This window comes from Miniopterus natalensis, chromosome 18, assembly GCF_054644295.1.
Source record: "Miniopterus natalensis isolate mMinNat1 chromosome 18, mMinNat1.hap1, whole genome shotgun sequence".
Taxonomy (NCBI): domain Eukaryota; kingdom Metazoa; phylum Chordata; class Mammalia; order Chiroptera; family Miniopteridae; genus Miniopterus; species Miniopterus natalensis.
In genome coordinates, this window is record NC_142098.1 from 38,322,382 (window position 1) to 38,349,673 (window position 27,292).

At 55.3% G+C, this 27,292-nt stretch overlaps 1 protein-coding gene across 1 annotated transcript; it reads left to right on the forward strand.

Moving 5' to 3' along the window:
• On the forward strand, positions 1 to 26,684 carry SULT2B1 (sulfotransferase family 2B member 1). Its single transcript, XM_016206001.2, has 7 exons — positions 1 to 95; positions 16,947 to 17,086; positions 19,593 to 19,801; positions 21,354 to 21,480; positions 21,817 to 21,911; positions 24,670 to 24,850; positions 26,503 to 26,684. Exons 1-7 carry the CDS (start codon positions 25 to 27, stop codon positions 26,682 to 26,684), a joined length of 1,005 nt encoding a protein of 334 aa, XP_016061487.2. The 5' UTR covers positions 1 to 24.
• Positions 26,685 to 27,292: the final 608 nt, after the last annotated feature.

Sequence of the window (27,292 nt, forward strand, 5' to 3'; positions counted from 1 at the left end):
CCTCCCCACCCTCGCCCGCCTGCCATGGACGGGCCCGCGGAGCCCCGGCCCCCGGCCCTGTGGGGCACCTACGAGAACAACATCTCGGAAATCAGGTGAGACAGCCCCGGAGGAGGTGGCCTGAGGGAAGAGCCGGCCTCTGTGAAGTTGGTCCCGGCCTCCTGCAGCCTCAGGCCCCAGGGCTTGGCCGGCCGGACTGGGCTGGCTCGGTCACTCTGGGGTGCTGGTTCCTCTTAGAAGGGAGTGGGGGACTTGGACTGTCCTGAGCCACCAGCTGGGATGCCTGGGGTATCCGTGTCCCTCTTGGGGCCTCAGTTTCTCTGTCTGTCAAAGGGGCCCACAGCCGTTCGTCTCCCTGATGTAGGACTCGGTGCGAGAGCAGAGGGTTTGGCGCACAGTAGTTGCTCAGGAAACTTGAGAACCCGCTGTACCCCTTTCCTCCCTGGACACCCCAGAAAGCCCGCAAATCGGGGTGCTTCCCCTCACAGTGGCTCGGAATGTGCTACCGGCTCCGTTGGGGTGATGGGAGAGCAGAAGTGGGTGGGATTCAGGATACAGCTGAGTCCCAGAGCCCGAGGCTGTGTCCCAGGGCCTGGGGGCTGGGAAGGTGGCTCTGACTCCTCGGACCTCATAGGAGTGGTTAGGACAGAGCACTCTCCATCTCTTGAGCGTGACTCCTTTGTTTCTGGGGATGGGTCAGATAGTTATATAGTACCAGCTTTCCAGCTGGGGAAACTGAGGCTGAGAGGGAAAGTGACTGTGATCATGCAGCCAGAGCAAATTTGAACCCAGTATGTCTGACCTCAGAGTCTGTGCTTTCTCCTGTCCTCAGCAGCCTTGGTGATACCTCTTCCCCATGGCTCCATTTTTCAGATGAGCAAGCAGAGACTCAGAGAGGGCCTCTGGCCCAAGGTCACACAGCAAGCTGCTTAGATTATCTGCAACTCCCAATATCTTACACTCTGCCAGGCAAGGGCCTCCCACTGTCTTTCTGGGCCCTTCCAGCCACCGCAGGGTATACTGCTTCGGGTCCTCGTCTCCCCTCCCTCACCCTGGTGCCCCAGACTCCAGAGATTGGAGCAGCTGGATTCTAATTGCTGTGTGACGTAGACAAGCCTCACAGTGTCTCTGGGCCTCTCAAGCTCAGGGAGGCCACGAGGCTGGCCCAGCTCTGTTTAAGGAGGTCCTAGTGTTCTCTTCTCCAGGTCCTCCAGGTCCTGCAGTTTCTCCCTGCAGAGATAAACTGGATCCCCACCTGAGCTCCCAGCTCTAAAACGGTTTCAGCCTCAGTTTCCTCATCTGAAAAATGGGGGTAAATAACCCTCACTTGTAAGATGCTTCTAGACTGAATGTCTGTATCCCCTGAGACTTTCAACTTTCTTTTTCATGAGCTTCTGGAATCCCTTGGACCCAGAAGGATGCCTCTCATGAGGGCCCTTAACATCCTTTCTGGGGCTTCATCCCATACCCCTCAAACACACAACACCCCCACTGAACTCAGCAGCTTCCCAAGCATTGTTCCTCCTCCTGGGTTGCCGTCTCAGGGATGCGCCCATCACTCACCAGGATGACCCCCATGCATTGTCCTTGTCCCTTCCTTCCTTTCCCTCCCACAGCCTGTCACTGCCCAACCCCACTCTCCTCTAACCTGACTCTCTTCATTCCCAGGCCCCAACTCAGGCCTCCTCTTAGCCCCTAGAGCCTCACCCTAGCCTCCCTGCCTCCAGTCCTTCCCAGAACTGCCCCTCCCTGGCTCCCAATCCCAAAGTGACTCCAAGCCCTGCCACACTGGCCTCCCAGCTCAATCTCCTCCCTCGCCTGCATTCCGTCTAGCCCTTGACCTCAAATTTCTCAGCCACACCTCACCATTCCCTGCCCCAGTGCCTTTGCATATTCGGTTCCCTCTGCAGGGATTCCCAGAGAAGTCTCTTCTAATGGCCACATCTACCCCTGGCCATCCCCAGCTCCAGTGCTTCCATGGCTCCCCAGCGCCCGCGGTGGTGGTTTCCAAAACATTTTAAAGACACAGAGGCCTTTGGCCAAGAGAAATCTTACTCCCGAGCAGAACTACATCGCAGAGGTCAAGACGGAGCTGCCCTGCTTTAAAATGGGGGAGCGGGCCTGGGGTCCTAGCGCTTGCCTTGCTTCTGTGGCCTCGCCTCTCTGCTCCCACAGTCAACACCCTCCATGCTAACTGGGCCCCATCTGGCTGCTCCCACGGCCCCTGTGGCCTGGGTCACCTGCCTTTGGGCCTTTGCGCCTGAAGTTTCCATTGCCTGGGAGGGCCGCTCTCCTTCCCAAAGCAAACTTTTCACACAGTTTAAGACTGGGCCGCCGCAGGGAGATCCCTGATCATGCTTCTAGTTTCAAACCCACCCCATGGCACCCAAATGCTGACCTATTCCCAGACAGGGACGGTGTGGGACCACCCCTGCGGTCCTCGGCGCGGGGGCGGGCACGACATCTCCCAGAATGATGTCAGGGAATGAACGGAGGTGAGTGAGGCGGCCGCTGAGCCGAGCCGGCAGGGTGATTAGTCAGGATGAGAAGACGGGTGAGGAAGGGTGAGGAAGGGCAGGGCGCGGGAGAGGCGACTGCAGGCAAAGCCCAGCAGCCGGGGAGGAAGGGAGAGGCTGCGTGGACCCGAGGCGCCCACACGGGCAGTGACCTGAGTGACCCTCAAAGTCAAGTCTAAGAAGCAATTCTCAGACACCGCCTGCAGCCCGATGCCATTTTTAAGTCCCCTTTCTACCCCTACAAGAAAAGTTAAGCAATATAGTGTTTGGGGGATACAGGCCTATGTGATGAAACTGTCCCCCCAAAAGCCAAGCAACTGACAAGGATTTAATTTGGGATAGCGGTTGTGAGGAGGAGGCCCAGGGGACAAGAAGGAGCCCAGAGACACCAGCAAGGCACATCGCTCAGAATGTTCTAGTTCATGGGGTTTGTTACCCATTTGCTTTATGAATTTTATGTTCCATGTACCTTGTATGTCTGCGGCAGGCTGAAAACATAATAGGGGCAAAATAAAAATTTTACGAGAAAAAAGTTAGAAGCAGAACGTAGGCAGGACACGGATAGTTATGGTCAGTTTACAGGCTGTGCAGCCAATGCGGGGACGAGCCCTGGGGACATTAATCCTTAGAGAACTTTTAAAAATATATATTTTTATTGATTTGTAGAGAGGAAGGGAGAGGTGGAGATAGAGAGAAACATGGATGTGAGCGTGGAACATGGATCGGCTGCCTCCTGCACGCCCCCTACCAGGGATCGAGCCAGAAACCCAGCATGTGCCCTGACTAAGAATTGAACCCGAAACCTTTCAGTGCCCGGGACATTGCTCAACCAATTAAGCCTCACCAGCCAGGGCCCTGGAGAGCTTTTTAAGTGCTTACTGTGACTTACTCAATCCTCACAACAACCATTTGAGATGAACTATTATCATTCCATTTGTGATTGAGACAGCTGAGGCCCAGAGAGGTTGAGTGACTAGCCCAGGGTCACACAGCTGCCAAGTGGGGTGGAGCCAAGATTTGAACTGAGGCAGGCTGACTGGACAGGATGGGCAGGTGTGAAAGGAATTAGAGGGTGAGCAAGATGAGGGAGGGGCAGGATCAGGGAAGCAGCCCCTGCCCAGATAGGAGGCTTAGTAGGTTCTCAGAGCTTTGGTATTTCCTGGGATATCCTGAGTGCCCGGCTGTGCCTTGACCAGCCCCCTCTGGAGAGGGTCAGGGCCAGGAGAAGCCAGGCAGCATTTGGACCTGTGTTCCAGCTCCTCCCGGCCCCCACTCCTTTGATCTTGAAGTCCACGTGCAGGCCCTTTCTGATCTCAGCCTCTTTATGGCTGAGATTGCCAGCCCTGGTTTTACAGCCCCAGCCCCTCCTCCCTTGGGGGAGGGCCGAGCCACTCGAATGATTTTATGGCTACAGCCCTGCCAGCCACAGAGCTGCATTTTCCGCAGGGAAGGAGGGCGCTAATAAAAGGGTTTTAAGCAATAAATAAATAGTAAGCCATTGGCCCTAGTCGCCCGAGTGGAATTTGGGCCGGCAGAGAGGAGGGGGTTCTGGGCGCCACTAGCAATTAAGGTGCTTTGGTGAGATTAGAAAAAGATGCTCACAGACCCCCTTCCCCTCCCCCTACCACCCCTCCAAGGCCTCGGGCTCGGAGAGTGGAGGGAAGGTGCGTCTGGGTGTGGGGCGGTGGGATGCGTGCCCTGCAGCCCTGCATAGGGAGAGGACGTGGAAGCAGGACCCCCTTGGAAAGAACCGAGCAGCCGCGTTTGCGGGAGGGAGGCTCTGAGGGAGGGTAGGCGGGCCATCAGTGGCATTGAATGCAGAGGCAAGGAGGGAGACCCTGGTTCTGCCTGGATGCCTGGCTCCGCAAGGTCCAGAGCGGGGGAGTGGTGAGGCCAGCTACTCACTAGGGGAGTTGGGCCCAGGCCAAGACCTGAACCAGGACCCCAAGGACCCTGCCGTGCAGGCAAGAATGCCCGTCACACAGCTCACAGGCAGGCAACCCCGAGTTCCAGTCCCCATGCCGCTTGCTTTTGCGGGGACCCGCCGGGCCCAGCGGCTCTCGGGGCTGTGAACCCGTCTCTCTGTGAAGGGGCGCGGCGGTGGCCGGACCGGGAGGGCTGGACCGGGCTTCCCGCTGAGCGGTGCACAGGGTGCCCTTCCTTCCTCCTCTAATCCCCGAGACTCCTCTGCAGCCAGGGACTCGGGCTGCGAAGGGTGGTCAGGACAAAGATGGATAAGAAATGGGACTTTGCTGAGCGGGCGCCGTGAGCCAGGCTCGGTCTGAGGGCCCTTCCAGTCTCCTAACAGCCCTCCCTGTGAGGCAGCCCATGTCATCCCATTTTACAGATGGGAAAACAGGCCCAGAGAGAACTCATACATCTGAGATTTGCTCCAGAAATCTCACTCTTAACCCCACGCTGGAGAAAGGGACCAGACAGGGGCCTCGCACCGTGGGAAGAGGCTGTCCCTCTGTAGCCGTAACCTTCACCAGGGGCCTTGTCACCCCATATGGGATCAGTGTGTCTGTGCCTGTCTGTTGGTCCACCCTCCAGACCAGCCCTCTCCCATAGATGCACAGCATCAGCCCCCTGGAGGTAAACATTTTCTAGCAGCCACGTTAAAACAAAAGTAAAAGAAAACAGGTGAAATTAATTTTAACTGTACATATTATTTCACCTGGAATATCTGATATAGCACCATTTCAACATGTTATCGACAGCAGAGCTTATCAGTGAGAGATTTCACATTCATCTGGCCTCACGCGTTCTCTCAGGACGTCCGACTCCATCAGGAAGATCAGATCTGTGTTCAGACCTCATCGCCCTGATGCCTGGAAGCGGATTTCTAGGCCGGAGTTATTCCAACACTGCCTAAAAAGTTTTCCAATAATTGACTTGCTTGTCAGCGTTTTAGTAATCACTGAATTATTCAGGATTCAGTAATCACTAAATACAATTTTAAAAAGTGGAGGGCCCCAGTCGCACCAGCAGCGTTTCAAGGGCTCAGTAGCCACATAAGGCCTGAGACACAGAAGGACCTTTCCATTGCCAGGAAACATGCTGTGGCTGGGCCGGGAGTGCACCAAGGGCTGGGAGAGGCACATAGTAGGAGCTTAATAAATGTCTACTGGCAAGGAGAGAGCGGAATTTAGAGAGAAAGGCAGGAGAGAAAGGTTGGGAAGAGCCTTCAGGCTAAAGGCAGGGCTCCTGCAGAGATCCCGGTGTGGCTTGCGGAGCAGTGGAGCAGGGAGTGTGTCGGGAACAGGTAGAACTTGGCAGTGAGAACTGAAAGACACTGGCTGTGCTGGCGTGGAGGCCCGGGGAGGGGGGCAGCGCGGCCCATGGGGGTGCAATGAATCTGCTGGGCTGTGAGGGCCAAAGCCAGAGACGCAGTACAGAGAACCCTGAGAATTTGAAGAGAGTGATTAATTTCTTTAGCTAGATTTTTCTCTGTTATTGTCATTATCACAAAAGTAACACATCAAAGTGATATATATCAACTTTTTTTAATCATTTAAGAGTCTGTCCAGCTTTTAAATGTGGAAGAATTGCCAAGGTGGGGGAAAGAATGGGGAGCGGAATTTACCTGATCAGACCTGAAAACCTACTGTAAAGGTATCATAATTCAAACAATACGGCCTCCATGCTATAACCCAGCAATTCCGAGGCTACTTCTTTGCCCAAGAGAAATGAGAATGCAGGTTCCACACAAAGACAAGGACGGTCACAGAGGCTTTAAGCATAGCAGCCTGGCCTGGAAGCAGCGTTAACAAGGGACAGATAGCACACTGATTTGTGCAGATAGTGGAATCCTACTCAGCCATAAAAAGGAACAAAGACTAATATACACACAAACACGGATGAATGTCAAGAACGTTATGCTGAGCAAAAGAAGCCACATGCCAGAGAGTACATTCTGTAAGATGCCTGGGACCAGCCAACTCAATTTACGATGGGACAACTCGGAGCAGTGGTGGCCTCTGGGGAGGGGGTGCGGACTGGACCTTGCTGGGGCGATGGGCTGTCCTGTATGGGGAGAGGGGGCTGGATGGCACAGCCGTGCTACGCATTTGTCAAAATCCACTCCAGATTAGTGCGTGCCCTCAAAAGGAATATAACTTTAAAAGAACAGCCCAGCCGGTGTGGCTCAGTGGTTGGGTATCGACCTCTGAGCCAGGAGGGCAACGTTCAGTTCCCGGTCAGGGCACAGGCCCGGGTTTCAGGCTCGATCCCCAGCAGGGAGCGTGCTGGAGGCAGCTTGTCCACATTTCTCTCTCATCCATGGTTCCCTCTCTCTCCCCCTCTCCCTTCCTCTCTCTCTAAAAAAAACACACAAAAGAATGAAAGTGGAAGTGCAGCTGGTTTTAAAAAGACTGAGGTGGCTGCAGGCTGACCGGAAAGATCGCCCTGATATAGTTGGGAACCGAGAGATAAGCAAGGTGCAGAGCGAGGTGTGAGGAGTGTATGGGTGCTGCTCGGAGGGAGAGGGGGCCGCTCTCCCTGCCCTCCCCAGCACGCCCGCGCCTTTCCCTCCCGACTCCCCCCCACCCCCCAGGCGGTTACCTTTGCCCTTCTCTCTCCTGAGCTCCAGGGCCCTTCTCTGGCCTTGGTGACTTGCTTCCTGAGCCTCCGCAGCCCAGCTGGCTCCCTTTTACCACCTCTGCCACTTTCTAAATAAACTTTCTCTTATTAAAAAAGAAAAAAAAAAGAATAAAAATTTAAAAATAAAAATAAATTTTTTAAAAGAGGAAGAGGAGGGGGGAGGGAGAGGGGAGGCACACCTGGGCTCCTGCCCTGGGACTATATGTTTGCTGGGCTTCTAGAAACCCACAGAACTGGTCCTCCGAGGCTGGCATGACAATGTTGGTGGAGACTGTGAGCTCATGAACAAACCCAGATCATAATAAGCATATTTTAATAAGTATATTTTTATTAATAAATAATTTGTTAATAAACCCTGATGATCAATAGTTATAGAGGTAGGATCCAAGAATTTATTTTCCCAATTAGATTTTGTGAAAAGAAACAAGTAATACATGTGTGTGGTATTAAGGCAGTTTAGCAGACGTAACAAACATCCCCCAGCCCCCGTTTCTGGAGCTTCACATGGTACAAGTTCACCGCAGGCCCAGCTCCAGGCCCACGTGGGCTCCCCTGGCCACGCGATCCGGGGCCCAGGCCCTGCCATCCTCCACCCGAGGCTCCCAAGTCCCAAGTCCCCTTAGACGCCTCTGGTGGCACCAGCCAAGGGGGCAGAGGCAAGCACAGGGCAGTCACTGCCGCTGTGTTCTCAATTCAGAGCTCAAGCCATACAGAGAGGCATGAGGTGGGAAACGCTAGTTCCCGCAACCACCCCAGCCCCAGGCCTGGAGTAACCACTTCTAATGCACATCCCGCCAGAAAATTTCTCTTCGTGTGCATGTCTTGTCTTCACTTATTATTATCATCTTTTTAAATCCTTACCCAAGGACATGCTCATCGATATCAGAGAGAGGGGAGGGGAGAGAGAGAAAGAGAAACATCACTTGGCTGCTTTCCAAATGCACCCCAACTGGCAGTCGAACCCGCAACCTAGATATGTGTCCTGACCAGGAATCAAACCCGCAAACCTCTGGTGCAACCAACTGAGCCACCCGGCCAGGGTGTCCACCGAGACCTCTCGTGTGATGCATTTCCCAGGCAGCTGCAGCCCTGTTAGAGCATCTCACCCTAGACGCCCCAGCCGCACGTCGCCCAGTAGACTCCAGTATCTGTCTGTGGGCTCTCTTTTAATAGATGATGTCTGGGTACAATTTCCTGCACAAATCTGGGTGCACCAGTTTTGAGAACAGTGTGTGTTACCCAAATCCCCGTCGAGACAGATGGCTGGGTTCCAGTGTCTGCGGGGGGGCTCTGATCGATTCACCCAGCCTCCCTGTTGCTCAGGTTCCTCTTATAAACGAAGTTGCAATTTCTATATATCCTGGTGTGTATTTCACCGAACACTCCCTGAGTTTCTGGGGGTCACGTTCATTTGTACATCCAAAAAATATAATGTCGTGTTGCCTGCGTGTCAGATGCTGGTTCTTGGAGGCGGGACAAAGTAGAGGGAGAATTTCTGCTCCCTCTGTTCCCCTGCTAGTGGAAAAGACTGGTTTAAAGAAGGTAATAGCCCTGGCCTGTGTCGTCCCGACATGCTGACTTTGCTGGTTTGATCCCCGGTCAGGACACATATAAGAATCAACTAATGATCCATAAATAAGTGGAACAACACATCCATGTCAATCTCCCTCCCTTTCCCTCCCTCTCTTCCTCTCTCTCTGTAAAAGCAATAAGTAAAATTTTCCAAAAAGGCAGGCAATAGACAAAATAATTACTAAGTACTAAAAGGGCGTTGAAAGAAGCAAACAGGGTGCTGAGATGGGTAGTAAGGCGCATGGAGGGGTGTCCCCGGCATTAGCGGAGGTGGCCTGAATTACAGATGTCAAGTGATCTCCCAAAGAGGTCCTCTGATTGCCCTCCCCCCAGCACCCAGATACTGGCACCCGTCTGGAGGCTGTTCCTCTGCACTCTGCGCTCTGGCCAAGGCCTGAGTCATTCAGCCCGAGTGGAGGGGCCCGGACAGCTGGGGACACTCGCCCAAGCGGGATTCAGGAGGCGAGGAAGGGCAGTCCTGTCACAGAGAGCAGCCCGGGAAAGCGGGGCCCGGGCGCCCGCGGCACAGCCTGTTCCGGATGGAGGAGAGCTGAGCCCGGCCCCGGCTGCGGCGCCCTGGCCTCGCTCCCCAGGGAGAGGCACCTTGTGTGAGTCAGCAGGACAGCCGGACTGCTGAGGAGGTCATCACGGGCCCAGTGGCATTCTTGGAGGGGAGGGCTCCACGCAGGAGGAGAGGACAGTTCCAGCCCCACACAGACCCGGGACCCCAGCAGCCCACCAGCTCGCCTCCTCTGCACGCACTGTGCAGCTCAGTGCCACCTCCTCAGAGGGCCCTCCCCTGGCTCCATCATCTACACTGCACCCCCCCAGGCATTCCCTGTCCCTCCCCCACCTCCTTCATTCTTCCCATCACCATTCATTCAATATACTACTGAAACACACTGAAAACCTTTTGTGTTCACTTCATTGCTCATTCAGACTTAAGCTGTGGCAGGATTTTTTGTCAGTTGCACTCCCTGCTGTGTCCCCCAGCACCTCGTACAAAGTAGGTGCTCAATAAATATTTGTGGGCTGAATGAAAGCATTTGCCCCACCCCAGGCAAAAAAATTAAAAGTCTAGAGCTCTTGGGGGTGAGGAGCTCTCTTTGGACATCAGACTGGAAGTTCCTTAGAAAAGAGATCCCAGTTACTCTCCTGCCGCTGCTTATTTTTCAAATGAGAGTGGCCTCGGGTCGCACAGCTTATCCGAGGCAGGCCTGTCGCCTGGGCAGGAGTTGCTCTCTGCACATCCCTGGGTAGGCAAGAGGCCCTGGCCAACTGGATGCCTGATTACAATAATGGCTGGTGGACAGTAAGCATTTCTAGGATGAGGTTCCTTTTAAAAATCATACAGTAAAATTGATTTTTTTGTGGGAGTCTATAGTTCTATGCATTTTAACACATGTATTGATTTGCGTAACCATCACCACAGTCAGGACCCAGAACCTTCCCGTCACCCCTTTGTGGTCACCTCCTCCCCATCCCAGATTGCTCTCTCCCCGCCACACAACTACTGATCTGTTCCCTGTCCATATAGCCATGGCTTTTGAAAATATCACTGGATTAGTTTCCTCTGGCTGTGGCAACAAATGACCACGAACTGAGTGGCTTAAAACAACACAAACTTATTCTCATCCGCCTGTGGGCTGCATTCCCCCTGAAAGCTCCAGGAGAGGATCCATTTCCTGGTCTTTCCCAGCTTCTAGAGGCCGCCTGCCCCCCTTGGCTTGTGGCCCCTTCCTCCATCCTCAAAGCCACATTGTGGCAGCTTCCAGTCCCCCTGCTCTCCGACCTCTGCTTCTGTTATTACTCTTTCTCTCTGCGATCCCTTCTTGTAAGAACCCCTGTGATTTCATTAAGGGCCCACCCTGACCATCTCCCCATCTCAATATCGTTACCATAACAGCCTCAGCTGCCAAATCCCTTTTCATGTGCTGTTAACATATTCCCAGTTTCCAGGACTGGGACGGGACATCTTTGGGGCCATTATTCAGCTCACAACAGCCATATAAGTGGGGTTATAGGTTGTGACCTTCTGAGTCTGGCTTTTTTCACTTAGTGCAACACTTTTGAGACTCGTCTGTGTGGCTGTCGGTATCTGTGTGGTTTATTTCTTGACATGGTCAAGTAGGATCACCTGTGTGCATGTACCGCCGTTTACCCACTCGCCTGCTGAAGGGCGTTCAGGTTGTTCCCAATTTTTGGCGATTATAAATAGTGTGGCTGTAAACATGCGAGTAGTTGCCTGAGGTCGAACCCATGTCTTCCAGGCGCCCCCACCCCCCACGCCCCAGAGCCCCTGCCCAGAATGAGCACATCTGGGGGAACCTCGTGAAGGAGCCAGGAGGCACTCAACCCCCCACGGCCCAGGGCGGGTAGGGATATAAACTGTGGGGCCACACTGCCTGCGTTCAGATCCCAGCTCTGTCCTCTGCAGCTGTGTGGCATTAGCCAAATGACTTTGCCTCCCTATGCTTTGATTTTCTCATTTGTAACACAGAAGAGTAATACCACCCGCCTCCTAGGGCTAATGAGGAAATCAATGAATTAAGGCACAGAATTTAATAGGGAGTACTGTGCCAGGGAGTGTTCTTAGTGTTGTTCTTATTTTTTCAACAAATATTGACACATCCTCTGTGTATGCCAGGGTTTTGGGGATTAGCAATCAAGACAGACCAAAAAAAAAAAAAATCTCTGGCTGCATGGATTTTACATATAAATGGAGAAGAAAGGCAAACAATGAACCTAAGATGTAAGCATAAGAGCTCCTCAGGGGTGACAAGGGGCATGGGAAAGCAAGCAGGGTGGGGGGGCGTGGTGGGTTCAGTTGTCAACAGGGCGTCAAGGGAGGCCTCAGCTTCGGTCAGTGATGTTGGAGCAAAGACCAGAAAGAGATGAGGTTTCCAGTCACGGGCCTAAATGGGAGCTGAGAGAACAGGCAATGCAAGGGCCCTGGGGCATGATCAGCCTGAAGCTTAGCTTCGAGATCAGTGGGGCTGGAGCCAAGAAAGCAGGGCGCAGAGGGGACATAAAGGCAGAGAGGTACAAGGGAGGATGGTGCTGGGCTTTGCAGTCATCGTGAGGACCCTGCTTTGACTCTGAGTGAGAGGGGAGGGTTTTGAGCAGAAGAGGGACAGAAGGCCACTCAGGTGAGAACTGACTTGGGACCAGGCGTGGAGGCAGGGAGATCAGTAAGGAGATGGCAGCAGCAGTCCAGGCAAGAGGCAACAGCAGCTTTTAATCCTTACCAAGTTCCTTCACGGGAGTCCTTCCTTTCCTCCTTCTCCAGATGAGAAAATTGAGGCCCAGAGAGGTTAAGCTATGTACTCAAGGTCACACAGTTGGTAGAACCTGGGTTTGAATTCAGATCTGTCCAACTTCAGCTCATCTTCCTTCCCCACTGGGTGGACTGGGCTGCCTCTGGAGTGGGTGACAGCCCCCACTGCCAGGGGATCTGCACTGGGGACCGGATTGTTTATTGCACACCTGTTATGCGCCAGGCACTGGGGATAAAACATGGAATGAGACAGAAAGACTGTGTCCCAGTGGCAGAGGAAGGAAGGGGTGGAAGCTCAATGACAGCTATCTACTGAGGCATCCTTTGAAGCCTGCTGTGTGACCTTGGGAAAATACATTAACCTCTCTGGGCCTCCATTTCTTCTGGCACCAAGCAGTGCTCCCAATACCCACTTCATGGGGTTCTGGGAGGAGTCTCTGATAATGCATGTCCTTGGCATAGAATTTCCATAAAGGTGGCTCCCCTACCCCACCTCCTCTGCTGGGGCCAGAGGGAAGTCAGACAGGGTCTTGTGGGTCTGAGGAGGCCAGAGGAATGGGCAGGCCTAGGCTATCAGGGCCTTGAGTCCGGGCTGAGGAGCTGCAGCCATGCAGGGGATAAACAGGAGGGAGCGAACGGAGACTGAGAGTATAGGGACGAGGCTGGGTTGAGGGTCCAGGGAGCAAGGAGGAGGCCTGAGCTGGACTCGGCAGTGAGGACAGAGAGGGAGGCCAGGGTCTGGCAGACCCTGGGAGTGGGAGGCAGGAGGGTGGACAGCGTTGGGCCATTCTCAGAGTCCCATGTCCTGGGGTCTCCTGAGCAGGGAGGCCAGGCACCTTCTCAGAAGCTGAGTAGGTGCTCTGCCAATTGCTGGTCCCGTGGGCCTGGTCCTCCTGCTGTAAGCCTCTGATTCAGCTCAATTGTCACCTTCATTCCTCTGTTCCAATCGAGTGACAGTGGTATGCCATGCCCTGGACGTGGTGTGGGAACAAAGCGGGCTTGTGACCCAGGGGGAGGAAAGGTCACCCTGGGCCAGATTTGATTGACAAGGCTGGGAGAGAAGGCACACAGCACCTGTTTTTAGGACACGCCTCACGATTCAGCCAAGCAGGAGTCTGAGCAGGGGCGTCCCTGGCCTCAGTGTGCAAGCACAGAGACAGGCAGGGGAACGGCATCCCTGGCAGGAGGAACAGCAGGTGCAACGGCCCGGAGGTGGGAACAGTACTCAGCACATTGAGGGCCTTTAGCTGGAGTGTGGGGTCCATGGGGAAGGAGGGACTGGGACAGAAGCTGTCTATAGGACTGAGGTTCCAATCCCAGCTTGGCTTGGTACTTGCCGTGTGGCCTTGGCCAAATCACTTCCCCTCCCTGAACCCCCATTTTCTCACCTGTCACATCATCCCAATACAAGGAGATTTAGGTTCTTCTCCCATTCATGCCTCGTACTTAGTGAATACTGATGCTCAGTTATTTCTTGAGCAGCTGGTAGTTCTGGGCTCCAAGGGTGCAATGGTTTTGGACTCTGCTGGCCTGGAAGGAAGCCAGGCTTTGGGAGTCTCTAAAGGCCCCACAGGGGATTCTAAAGTGCCCGGGCTAAGAACCATGGAGGCAGGTGGAAGACATAACCAGGGCTCTTTGGCTTTCCTTCACTTGTTCCTGCTAAAGCCTTCATGCATTCGCACATTCATTCATTCACATCTTCACTCCGTTAGTCAAATACTGATTGAGCACAGCCGATGCCCCACCACTGTGGATCGCACCCTGGCCTCCGGGGGTGTGGCTCTGACCGATCTGGAGATGGTAACTGCTCATTTAAGCATTCAGTGAATATCCAGGGACTCCTGGGGAGCGCAGGATCTTTTCCTCTTTGGAGCCTCCATTTTCCTCTCCTATAACCTGGAGAGGAAAATTTTCCCTGAAGAGCAGTCCGGAGGTCAAAGACTAAAATAACTCCCATGGTGAACCAAAGCTTCAGTGTCTTCAGCATTTATTAGGAGCCAGGCACTTCACATTTTTATTCCTTTTAAATTAAGCTCTGAGGTAGAGATTACCGTTATCCTCATGTAACAGATGAGGAAACTGAGGCTCAAAGAAATGTGAACTGTTGCTGGAGGCACAGAGTCAAGGCCTAGGCACTTAGCTGCTAATCTGCCTGGTAACTGATGACCTCACAGCTCCCACCCATTTGGCTAAATCTGCCCAGCAACTGGTGACATCACTAAGACTAGGGCTCAGGCTCAGTCGACGGGGTATCTGATAGCATAACTGATCAATACAGTAATTATGATGTGATGAGGGCCTACTGAGTGCCAAACGCTGCGCTGAGCAGCCCCTCCTCTGGGTTCACACAGTGTCCAGTGTTGCCTCTATTACTGTGCATAATATTTTAGCCCAGATGTATTGATTGCAGACCATGAGCCAATCATTTTTATGGCTATTGACACATTAAACCCTCCCACTATTTCTATTGTTAAAAATTAGCAAACACTTATATACTGTTTACTCCATGCCAGGCACAGTTCTAAACACTTATTTCATGCTCACAACAACACTGTGAGGTAATGATTATTATTATTTTCATTTTATGGCTGAAGAAACTGAGGCACAGAGAGGTTGAATGACTTGCCCAGCTGGTGGGGCATAGACTTCAAACCCACGTATTCTGGCTCCAGTGTTTATGCCATTAACCAAAACACCGTGCTACTTCTCTTATCCCAATGTTACCGGTGAGGAAACTGAGGCACAGAATGATTTAAGCACCTGGCCTCAGCTGGGCTAGAAGGTACCAAAGCCAGACTCTGAGCATGTGCCGTCCAGGTCCACAGCTGCTCTCTTCCCGCCTGAACCGCTGTGGTTATTCAGAAGCGGGGCCTGCAAAGCCCCACCCCCAGCTCCCTCCCTTTTTCCCTGGGGAACAGCCCCGCCCCCAGCCAGGGATAAAGGGGACTTCACCAGCAGACCATAGACCATGAGCGTTGCCAGCTTCCTGAGCAGTCCCCTTGGGACGCTGCCCTTTGGGAGCCCTGGCTGTTGGGCTGAGTTTCACCAGGGCCCCCCAGAGCCCTCCTGTGACCCAGGCAGGGGACACAGATCTCTATGTAGCTTTTGTCCTTCTGCTCCAGCCTGACCCTGATGCCAGGCCTTGGAGAGACCCCCCATCCCACAAGTCCCCCAATCTGGTGGAGGGAGGCCTTCGGGAAAGACCCTGGGAGCTTGCTGGGCACATGGCAGCCCTCAGTGGGTCTCAGTTCCTCATCTGTCCGCTGGGCAGTCAGGAAAGACCTTTGCAAGCCGGCTGGGTTTTCCACCTCATTGGACCTCTCCTCCTTTTTATTAAAAACAGCTGTTTTTGTGGGAAGAGTATGTTTTTCCTTTAATGCTTTACTCATTCATTTAGTAAATGTTTTTGTTGTTGTTCATTCTCACCGAGGATATTTTTTCCATTGATTTTTAGAAAGAGTGGAAGAGAGGGAGGGAGAGAGAGAGAAACATCGATGTGAGAGAGACACATTGATTGGTTGCCTCCGGTACATGCCCCGACCTGGGCCAGGGGTCAAACCTGTAACCCAGGTACATGCCCTTGACCAGGAATAGAATGGAGGCCCTTCACTGGGCGTGTTTCTGAGTGTTCATCTGGGCAGTTGGATTCCAACCCTCTTTATGTAACAGGCTTGAAACACCCTCTTCGCTAACTTGAAATGAAATCCACAGGCGATATAACCTACTTACAATTTTTGCCCCAGTTCAATGTATTGTCCTAAGGGTATTATACAGACACAAATGGACAGTCGCACAGTGTGGCAGCTGAGACTGGGCAGATCCCGGTTTTGTGGGGCCTGGGGCTTATATCGTTTTGAGGGAGTTCTCCTTTAAAAAAAAAAGAACCAGTGGAGGTGACGACAACCTTAGGTAGAGGGAACGGCTACTCAGAATGAGAAAAGACATTACAGCAACACGCTTCATTTTGAAAGCTGGCCAACAGTCCAGACATTCCAGAAAAATAACACACGAGCTGCTGGTTCGCAACTTCAACCCCGAGTCTCCTCCTCCACAGATATTTCCGGTGCCCGGTGCCCTGGAACGCGTGACATCGCGGTCCCCAAGCCTCCGTGTCATCACGCCCAATTCCTGCACCAGGCAGGCCCGTTGTAAGGTACACAGACGTGACTGTGAATTTCATCAGCATCCCACAAATGGGACACGCTGGGGAAGTGTCCCCAACTCAACTTCACCTTAGTCAGGTCCCCCACATCCTCACCCCTGTCCCCCACCACGGCCAGGAGACTGCAGGGAGGTTGCGACAGAAGGAGCCAGCGGGTTAAACGGATGGCTCTTACAGCATCTCGCTTCGGACGATTTCGCTTCTGTGACCTGGAAAAGGAGCTGGAGTGAGGGGCTTGGAGCTTAACACTGTCGCAGCTCCTCGGGGTCGCAGCTCCTGTCCGGGTCGGCAGGTGGGCCCTGTCGCTCCGTTGGGGGGCAGGAGGGGCAGGCGCCTGACTTCTCCGGCCTCGGCTTCCTCACTGGTAACATTGGGGGGGTGAGTTAGCGTCTTCCTGGAGAGTTGGGGTAAAGAGTAAATGTATGGGAAGCATTTAGCCCCACTTTGCAGGTGGGGTGTGCTCCACGTCCTGCCAGCTGTGTGGCTTCGGGCAAGTCGCTCAACCTCTCTGTGCCTCGCTTTCTGCATCATGCAATGGGAATAATGATCACTGTGGCCTCACGGGATTGTTGTGGGGTTTCGGTAGACCGTTCTCACTGTGCAGATGGAAAAATGAGGCGCAGAGAAGGTTCCCCTAGCGAGTGGGGTGCCCCTGGCCCATCTCCCTGCTCGCCCTCCCTCCTCCCCTGAGACTCCTTGGCTGCTCTCTACCGCCCGCCGGTGTCCCCGTGACCTCAGCTGGGAAGCTGGACGCCCTGCAGGGCCCTGGCCCTGCGCCCTCCCGGTGACCCCTGTCCCCTCCCTCGCCCTCCTGCAGCCAGAAGTTGTCAGGCGAATATTTCCGGTACAAAGGCGTCCCCTTCCCCGTGGGCATCTACTCGCCCGAGAGCATCAGCATCACGGAGAACGCCGAGGTGCAGGACGACGACATCTTCATCGTCACCTACCCCAAGTCAGGTACCTGCCGGGCGGGCGGGGAGGGGTGGCCGTGGGGGAGACACCAGCCCCAGGGCAGAGGGCAGGGGGCTGGGCTCTGCGGGGGCTCACTCAGCATCCTTGGGGCGGCTTTCACAGAGGAAGGCCAACTGCAGCATTTTCTTCTCTAAAGTGATGGGTTGGCTTCTTTTCTTTTTTTTCCCAAAACTCTTTTGAAATTTTTCAAAATATGACCTTTACACTTTCAGCATGGAGGCCTATGAGGGTTTTTTGGGGTAACAGCTTTGAGATACAGTTTGTGCACCATCCAGTTCGACCCACCCATCTTAAAATGTGTGATCCTATGGCTGTTGCGTAGTCACAGCTGTGCCACCATCACCACAATCCATTTTAGAGTGTTTCATCCCCCCAACAGGAAACCTGTCCCATCAGCGGTCACCTCCCGATCCCCACATTCCCGCCCCCAAGCCCCCGGCTCTCGTTAATCTATGTCCTGTGCCTGCATTTGCCTGTTCCGGGCGTTTCCTGTGGTTAGAGTCGGGTGCTGCGCGGCCTCTCATGACCGGCTGCTTCCACCCAGCACGAGGTTGGCAGGGTCCATCCCAACCACGGACGGGTCCGCTGATTAGCACTCACTAGGTTCCAATCCTTTGCCTTTCTGCACAATGTAAACCTTATACACGACCCCCTTCTCGTGCACACGCCACGTGCACACATACGCATTTGCACAAGTATTTTTTTATTATGTAGAATAAACTCCTAGATATGAAATAGCTTGGTAAAGGGCCGTGCATTTGAAATTTTGATGGATGTAACCAAATTTCCCTCCATCCACGTTGTAGAAATCTGTCCCCCAAATCACAGGCTGTGTTTGAACCAGCTTGGAGCTGCACGGTGGTGACGTTTGCACAACGCACGTGTGCCTAATGCCACTGACTGTACCCTGAAAGCGGGTAAATTGGTAAATTTTATGTTCTGTATATTTTTATTATTAACTAGTAACGGGATTAAACCACCAAGGGGTAAAGAGAACCCCAACGGATACAGGAAGAACCAGCGCAGGGAGCAGCCAGTCCCTCTATGGCCCAAGCAGGACACCGAGGAAATTTCCCGGCCTGGGGCGAGGGGAGTAAATGTCACTGAGTCCGTGGCGTGCTGGCCTCGGTCCTCGCAGCAGGCGGCGGAGAGGAGCCTATGAAAGCCGGGCAGAGAAACCACATGCCCCGCGGGATTCCTCCCGCGCCCTCTACTGACAGAGCGTGAAATTGCACCCGCTGGCAAAGGGGGATGTGTGCGTGGGCCCAGCCCCGCATCAGGGCACAGGGCCAGGAAGAGTGGATCTGGACCGAGAGGCAGTGTGCTGAGAGCTGGCACCGGCTGGTTGTTACAATCCAAGGCAATATAGTACTAATAATAGGTGATTGTTAACATTTATTATTCTTACTATTTCTGGCCTGACTTGCCTGTTGTCTCCTGGAATCCACACCTGTGAACTGGGTCATTGATGAGGTCCCATCCTCCTACATGTCATTTATGGCTCCCCCAAAAATCAGGGGGTTACTCCCAAGAAGGGGCAGGGAAAACAGCTGAGATTTTTTTTCTTTTAATGAATGTTTATTTTTAGAGAGAAAGGGAGAGGGAGAGGGAGAGGGAGAGAGAGAGAGAGAAACATCCAGTGGTTGCCTCCTCCACGCCCCCTACCAGGGATCAAGCCCCCAACCTGGGCATGTGCCCCGACTAGGAATTGAACCGGCAACCTTTCGGTGCACAGGACGAAGCTCCAGCTGAGCCACACCACCCATGGCAAGAGCTGGGATTTTTAGGTCAGACACCTGGATTCAATTCCAGCTTCCCCTACGTATTAGAGAGTCCTTCAGCCCTGCTACATTAGCCTCAGACTCTCAGAGGCTGGAGCCAATAGAAGTTGATTTCTCATGCGGTAAACACCAACCTGTGTAGGATGCAGGGAGGGATGTGTGTGTGTGGTGGGGGGTGGGGGGTCCAGCAGCCTTGGGCAGCCTGGCTCTTTCGGGCTGTGGCTCTGCCATCCGCGGGAGCCTCAGTTCCCACTGGCATCTCTGCCTCCAGCCAGCAGACAGGGGAGCGAGAGAGTGGGGGTCACGTGGGAGGTGTTTATGGGCCAGGCCTGGAACTGGCTGTGCATCATCGCTGCCACCTGCGCGTCCTTGGCCGGGGCTCAGTCACATGGCCCCACGCAGCTGCAGAGGAGGCTGTGCAGTCCCATCATATTCCCCGTAGGACAATGAAGCGGGGTTGGGTGGACAGCTAGAAAGTCTCCGCCACGCACCGCTTCCTAGCTTTGCCACCTGGGCCAGGGACCTTGTTTCTTTGAGCCTCAGTTTCCTGCTCTAAAAATACAGAACAACCAACTCCACCTTTTCCATGGTCGTGAGGAATCCATGCAATAAAATATGTAGCCATTTAAACGAAGCCATTGCAAATCCCATCCTATCCCCCTCTTCACCCCTCCCCACCTCCGATTCATTCGCCTAACTTCTCCCGCCAGGCACCAATTGGATGATCGAGATCCTCAGCTTAATCATAAAGGACGGAGACCCCTCCTGGATCCGCTCGGTGCCCATCTGGAAGCGGGCGCCCTGGTGTGAGACCATCATGGGTGCCTTCAGCCTCTCGGACCTGTCCAGCCCCCGCCTCATGAGTTCCCACCTCCCCATCCAGCTCTTCACAAAGGCCTTCTTCAACTCCAAGGCCAAGGTGCAGGAGGAAGGAGGGGTGGGAGGCGGGGAGAGAGGGCATAACTCACTGATGAATTCAGCACGTATTTACTGAGCGCCTACTATGTCCTGGCCCTGATCTAGAGCAGTAGTAAAAAAACACAACGCGAGCCCACAGTCTAAAGGGGAACGGGCAGAGGATAGATGGAATAAATAAGGAAAATACAAAATGTGTCCAAGATGAAAAATTCACATCGTGAAGGAGGAGAGGGTGAGGGTTTAGAGTTAGGGGTGGGTCAACGGAGTCCCCAGTGAGAATGTCCCTTTTGAGTTAAGACCTGGGAGGTGAAGGAAGAAGCCAGGAGGGTGTCTGGGGGAAGAAAATTCCAGGCAGAGGGAAGAGTAGGTGCAAAGGCCCTGGGGTGGGTGTGATGCGCCTGAAGACTAGCAAGAAGGCCCGTGTGGCCCCAGCCAAGTGCGCCGGGGAGAGAGCCTTGGAAATGAGGTCAGGGAGGTAATGTGGCCAAAATGTGCCGGGCCCTGTGGGCAGTGGAGCCAACGTAGGTTTTCACGGGCGCCCTCTGGTGGTGAGGTGGGGAACAGCCCGTCGCCCCGAGATCAGAAGCGGGGTGAGAGTCCAGGTGGGAGGTGCCGCTGGAGGCGACCAGGGTGGTGGCCGTGGAGGTGAAGAAAAAGGGCTGTATTTCAAAGGTCGAAGCAGAACGATTTGCTGACAGATTGGATGTGGGTGTGAGAGAAACAGATGAGTCTCCAGGGCAGTCCTGTGGCTTCAGGAAGTGGGAGTAGGGGACTGCGATGGGGAGGCAGGGAGGAGGTTGGGGGGCAGAGAACCGGGGCTCTGCTGTGGCCCATCGATGTCCAGGCGGAGGCTGCCAGTGGGCAGTGAGACAGCTGAGTCTGAACTTGACAGGCGAGATCTGGGCTGGAAACGAGTATTTGCAATTTGTAGATAGATAAACAATGAGGGCTTGAAGCCAGGAGGCTGGTGGGCTCACCAAGGCAGTGAGTGTAGACAGAGGCAATCCAGGGGTCCCCAAGACCACCCTCAGGCTCCAGATTCACTAGAAGGGCTCAGGACTCAGCAGCACTGTTAGACTCACAGTTGCTGTCAGTACAGTGAGACGATGGCGATTAAACTCAGCACAGGAGGAGGCCCGTGGGGCAAGCAGACCGGCTCCCGCTCCCATCGCCTCCCCCAGTAGACTCCCGGGGCGGCACTTACCCCAGCAATGCCGCGGGGCAGCAGGCGCAGCGTGGCCCCCAGGGCTGCTCACCCGAGCCTCGGGGGCCAGGGTTTTGGTTGGAGGTTGGTCACGTGTACATGGCTGACCACCATGTGGCCGTCCTTGGTCTTGGGGAAGGAGACAGTTGACAGGGAAGGACATGTCTGATGGGACTGGAGGGGGGTTGGTTATAGAATATAAACCTGGTGAATAGGTTGGAGCCAGGTAATCGGGGCCTCAAATGCCAGGCCTAGGGTCAGAAAAAGGGGCTCAAAGCACACAGCCTCAAGGGCTGGGGTCCTGGCCGTGTCCGACACCTTCTCCCCTCTCCCCAACACCCACATACAGGTGATTTACATGGGCCGGAACCCCCGGGATGTGGCGGTGTCGCTCTATCATTACTCCAAGATCGCCGGGCAGTTGAAGGACCCCGGCACACCCGACCAGTTCCTACAGAACTTCCTCAAGGGCGAAGGTGAGGACGGGGCTGGGGCTGGGGAGCCCCTTGAGGCCCAGGCGGGAAGAGGGACAGAGGAGGGTGAGGAGAGAGGCAGAGATACAGGGCGTTATAAAGAGTGATGGAGGCAGAGAGGAGGCCAAGAGAAAGTGAGAGACAGAAACAAGCGCAGAAGGAGATGGGGACAGAGAGAGACAGGGAGACAGAGGGACATGGGGCACCCGATGTGGTGGGCGGGAGGGAGGCATCCAGCTCCGAGGGGCCAGGCCTGGGGCCACGTGGAGCTAATCAGGCCCCCTGAGCCCCAGCGGTGGCTGTTGCCTGGCCCTCACCCTTCGGCCCCTCTGCCCGCAGTGCAGTTCGGCTCCTGGTTCGACCACATTAAAGGCTGGATTCGGATGCAGGGCAAAGAGAACTTCCTGTTTATCACCTACGAGGAGCTGCAGGAGGTGATTCCCACCCCCCACCCCCACCCCACCCAGCACCCCCACTCTCCCCTCCTCACGGCCCCCACTTCCCCTCAACTAAGGCCTGCTCAGCTGCGGATACGCCACAGCAGTGAGCAGAACAGGGCCCCTGAGCCCAGGAGTGGGGGAGGGACCATGGACAAATAAATAAAATAGATGGCAGCTGGGGAGAGAGCTAAGGAGCACCGGCAAGTGGGCAAGGAGGGCAAGGAATGTGTGCGCAGGATTTTAAATAGGGTGGTAGGGGGAGGTGGGATTTTAAGTAGGATGGGAGGGGAGGAGGAGAGGGAGCCATGGAGATATCCTGGGCAAGGGGGACCAGCCAGTGCAAAGGCCCTGGGGTGAGAATGAGTGTACCTGGTGTATTCCAAGGATTGGACCAGGCCTCCTGGCCAGAGCCGAGTGAGTGGGGGTGGGGTGGGAAATGAAGGCAGGCAGGACTGTGGCTTTTCTCTGAGTAGGTGGGAGCCATAGGTGGGTTCTGAGCAGGGGAGGTGACAGGATCAATGGCATCATGTGAAACTGTGGCTATAACCTGAAAAGAAGAGGGAAACAGTGGAAGGAAACAGCCTTTGGGGTCAGACTGGGGTCCTGTCTGGACTCCAACAGACATAGCCTGGGACAGGCACCTGGGACAGAGATGCCTTCTGGCTGGAGCAATCAGGGAGAGCTTCCTGGAAGAAGGGGCCATGCAGAGTGCCTATGGCTCTGCCCAGCTGCGAGGAGGATGCTGGGCTTCTAGCGGGAATAATCTACAGTGAATGTGCCCAGCTGTTGTAGGTCTTTAGCAAAGACCTGTCCTGAGAGCCCCAGAGCCTGGGAGGCTCCCAATACGTGTCCCTTCACCAGCAGCCCAGACATGTTCCTTTTGTGTGCGCGCACTTCGTGTGTGTTTTTTTATTGTGGACAGTGTTACAGATGTCCCCCATCCCCGCTCTTGCCCCCTCACCTCTCCTTCCTGTTGGTACTTCTTGTAGTGCCAATAGCTTGGATTTCGGTGTCCAGTGAGGCAGCAAAAACTCTCTCCGAGCCTCATAGGTCTCCTCCTTAAAATAGGTGAAAAATGCCAGCTCACGGGGCTGTTGTGAGGACCACAATTCCGGGCATGGCATATTGCAAGCCCCTGACCGGGTGGGTCCCGAAGCGTAGCAGCGTGTAAAGTGAGAGTGACTGGGTCCTGAGCCAGGGCCTGTCTGGTTAGTATCCTGACGGCCAAGGCCACGCACCCAGCGCTGCACACGGACCCTCACGAACCCCCGAGCCACGGCGGGCTCGAAGCGCGGGAGGCGGCCGGCACGTGGAAAGCTTCGTGGCTCACCCCAATATTCTCATTCTTCCCCATTTTCAGAGGAGGCGGGCGTTATAAGCGAGGGGGAGCTGGGAACTTGTCTGAGGCCGCAGCTCTTCCCCGAGGACCCCTCGGGTTCTTTGCTTTTTTCATCCTGGTCAATTTGTTTTGATGGAAAGACCCAGAGAAGATTTTGGCGTCCCCCCTCCCCCTTTGCCATCCAGCTTTATTCTCCAGGCTCAAAACTGGGCCATGCAGCCTGCCAGGGCTTCTGGGCTGCCCCTGGTGTGAGGACCTGCCAGCATGTTCGAATTTCTGGGACACGGCGGCTTCAGGATGACGGGCGGGTGGTTACGAAAGCGAGCGGCCTGGAAACCCGGCCGGGGGCTGGGGCGCTGCCGAAGGCTGATCGTGGGGCGCAGATCCGAGGCAGCGAGCGGGCCGGGGCAGCTCCTCCCTGGCTGCGTGATCCTGGACAAGTGTCTTCCCCTCTCTGGGCCTCCGTTTACTGATTGTGGACACTGACGCCTCTCTACAAAGCTATTGGCAGGATCAGCACAGATATACCTGAGGGGTTTGGACCAGAGCTTGGTATACAGTAGGCGCTCAATCCATGGTGACTCCAACCATCATTGTCACGGGGAGGAGCTACTTGCACTGCATGTGGAGGGGAGATTTGCCAGGTGTGGAAGGGTGGCACAGGGCTTAGGGAGGAAAGTGCAGGGGATGGTGAGTCCCAGGACGAGGGAGTGGTAGCTCCTGGGAAGGGCCACCATGCCTGTCCTTGAAAGTCAGGCCTGGGAACTGGAACTCTTGTCCCGGGGCACTAGGGAGCCACAGGAGGGCTGGGAGAAGGCTTGGGTCTGGGTGTGGAGGACTGGAGGCAGGGAGTCCAGCGAGGAGGCCGGGGCAAGAGTCTATAGGGACAGAATTAGGACTGACCAATGTCAGGGATAGAGGGACGCAGAGGGGACGTGGCAGGGAGTCAAGGGCAGAGGATGGGGCTGATGGCTGACAGAGGCAGGAAAGGGGAGGGGGCAGGGGCAGGCTGGGGGGTCTGGCCCTGTGCCTGGGTGGATGATGGGGCTGTTCTGGAGATGGGGACCTGGGGGCGGAGCAGGTTTGGGGCACAGACTGGCTGGCACCTCATTTCTAACCTGAAGGATGGTGATCCTACATAAGGCGTTGGACTGACCTCTACCCCCTGCTGTGACCTCTGACCCAGCCTCACCCCTTCCCTCCCACCCACAGAACCCTCCAAAATCCAAAACTGCAAAAACCCTCAGAGGCCATAGCCCAACCCTTTGGCGTGGAGGTGGGGAAACTGAGGCAAAGAGGTGGCGTCACCCAGACATCCAAATTCTGGGTCTGGTGTTCCTTCCTCACCGGGGCCCCTCCTTCCGCTGCCCCCTCCTCCCCCTGGCCCCCCTGACCCCTCTCTCCTGCCCCCAGGATCTCCCCGGCTCCGTGCAGCGCGTCTGCCAGTTCCTGGGCCGGCCGCTGGGCGAGGAGGCGCTGGGCTCCGTCGTGGCACACTCGGCCTTCGATGCCATGAAGGCCAATGCCATGTCCAACTTCAGTCTGCTGCCCCCCAGCCTGCTGGACCAGCGCCACGGTGCCTTCCTCCGGAAAGGTACGGGAGGGACCTCTCGGGGGCCAAGCCTACTAGGCCACTGCCTGACTGTGTGGCTTGGGCAAGTTACTTAACCTCTCTGTACCTCAGTCTCCCCGGCTGTAATCTGGGGGTGCTCTGAACAAAACTGCCTTCACAGCATCATTTTGGACCCAGGGTTGATGACACACAGGGCTTAGCGCAGGGCCTGGACACAGCAGGTGCTGCAGATGTGCCTGTCACCCCAGGCCTACCCCCCCAACTGCAAATGGAAAGGCCACGGCCAGCTCTGAACCATAGGAAGCTACACAACATTCAAGTGTTGCATTATGGGGCACAGGTGGGAGTGTATTAGTTTGCCGTGGCTGCTATAACAATACACCACAAACTTAGTGGCTTAAAACAACACACATTTATTCTCTTGTAGCTCTGGAGGTCAGACTCCAAAGTCAGACTCACTGGGCTAACGTCAAAGTGTTATGTGAGATGGGCCACGTTCCTTCTGGCCACTCTAGGGTAGAATCATTCCCTGCCCTCCAGCTCCGGTCCCGCCTGCACTCCTGGGCTTCTGGCCCCTTCCCTCCATCTGCAAAGCCAGCAGCGTAGCATCTTCTCTGAGTCTGACCCTCTGCCTCCTCTTAGGACGCTGGTGACTTCATGGGGTCCACCTGCATAACCCAGGATCACCTTCCCTGTCTCAAGATCTTTAACGTAATCATATCTACAAAGTCCCTTTTGCCACAAAATGTCACCCATTCATAGGTTCCAAGGATTAGGATGTGGCTGCCTTGGCGGGGAGGGTGTCATCATTCAGCTCACCGCAGAGAGCCTCCCAGGCCTCAGTAGGGGTGTCATGTAGGATGTGGTATGTGCACCTCTAAAATGCAAACTGACATTGGCCCCAGGATTCCAGATAAGGGGTGGAGCCCCGTGGTAAGGAACCTGACGCCTGCCCTGGTCAGGTGGCTCAATTGGTTGGGCATCATTCTGTGCGGCGAAAGGTTGCGGGTTCGATTCCCAGTCAGGGCACATACCTAGGTTGCGGGTTCGATCCCCGGTCAGGGTGCATAGGACTTAAAAAATTAAAAAAAGAAACCTGGGGCTGGGGGGATCCCATGCCGGGGACACAGGAGACTAGCAGGGTTCCCACCCCTCGCCTGCTCAGTTGCTGTGACCGAGCAACTCTGTCACAAACCTGCACAGTGTGTGGTGTCAAGTGGGTGCAGGGGAAGCGTTCACTCTCAGCGTCACAGCACTGATGCAAGCAGTGTAGGACGGCCCTGTTCTAGTCCTGAGGTTAGTGACAGGTCGCAGAGGTGACCAGGGGCTGTGCAAGGTGTGCAGGTGCTAAATGGGGGCTGGGTATTCCGGGCAGAGGGATTTAAGGGGTCTGGGGCAACGTGGAGGAAGGAAAGAGGTCTGCTGTCAGGATGAGCCGGGCAGGGAGAGCGCGAGGAGGGAGGGGGCAAGAATGGAGCCCAGGGCCCTGGCGAGGTCACAGCAATCCCAGGAGTGAAAGGGGGAAAATGGAGATGGGGCGGGGTGGGGGTGGGGGTGCTTCTGGCGTGGGGACCAGCGTGGGCAAAGGCCCAGAGGTGAGACAGGGGAGCTGGGATTGGGACAAGGCTCCTCCCGATGCCCCCCCTCACCTCGCATGACCTCCCTCCCGCCAGGGGTCTGCGGAGACTGGAAGAACCACTTTACGGTGGCGCAGAGCGAGGCCTTCGACCGCGTCTACCGCGAGCAGATGCGGGGGATGCCCACCTTCCCCTGGGACGAGGACCCCGAGGAGGCCAGTCCGGACCCCGACCCCAGCCCCAGCCCAGCCCAGGCCTCCGAGCACCCCCATCCGTGACCCTGAAAATAAATGCATCGCTCCTGCCCTGGCTCCTTGATGTGCTATGGAGGTGGCGGCAGGGGGCGCGCTCGAGGGCGGGTGGAGGCTGGGTGGGGGCCCTGGCCTGGCACCAGGGCCTCTGGAGGGCAAGGTCCTCTTCTCCACCTGGCACACCAGTGGGGTGGGTGACTCAGAAGCCCCGCAGCGCTGGGCAGGCTCCTGGGTCCTTGGGGAGAAAGGGGCTGGGGACCAGGACTTCTGGGTCTGAGGGAGGGGCTGAGGCTGGACTCCTAGGTCCCCTGCTAGCTGTGAAAATGCAAGTTTCTGGCATGAAGCAGGTTTATTCTGAGCAGAGGTAAAAGGGAGCCCCACTCAGTGCTGGCTGTAAAGTGGGCTGTTGAGGGCGTCAGAGCCCTGCCCAGTCCCTCTCCAGGGCCCTGAGCCGCTCCCAGCAGGTGTGTCCCCACCCATCTCCAGTCCCTCATTACTCAGTTCTGCTCCCTGGATTGGGGTCTCACCTCCCCTTGGCCAGGCTCAGGTTTCCCACACTCCTGAGCAGTGGGTCCCAGGGACTCCCCATCTTCACCCCACACAACCCAGCGCTGGGCCCCTCATTCAGGCCTTCC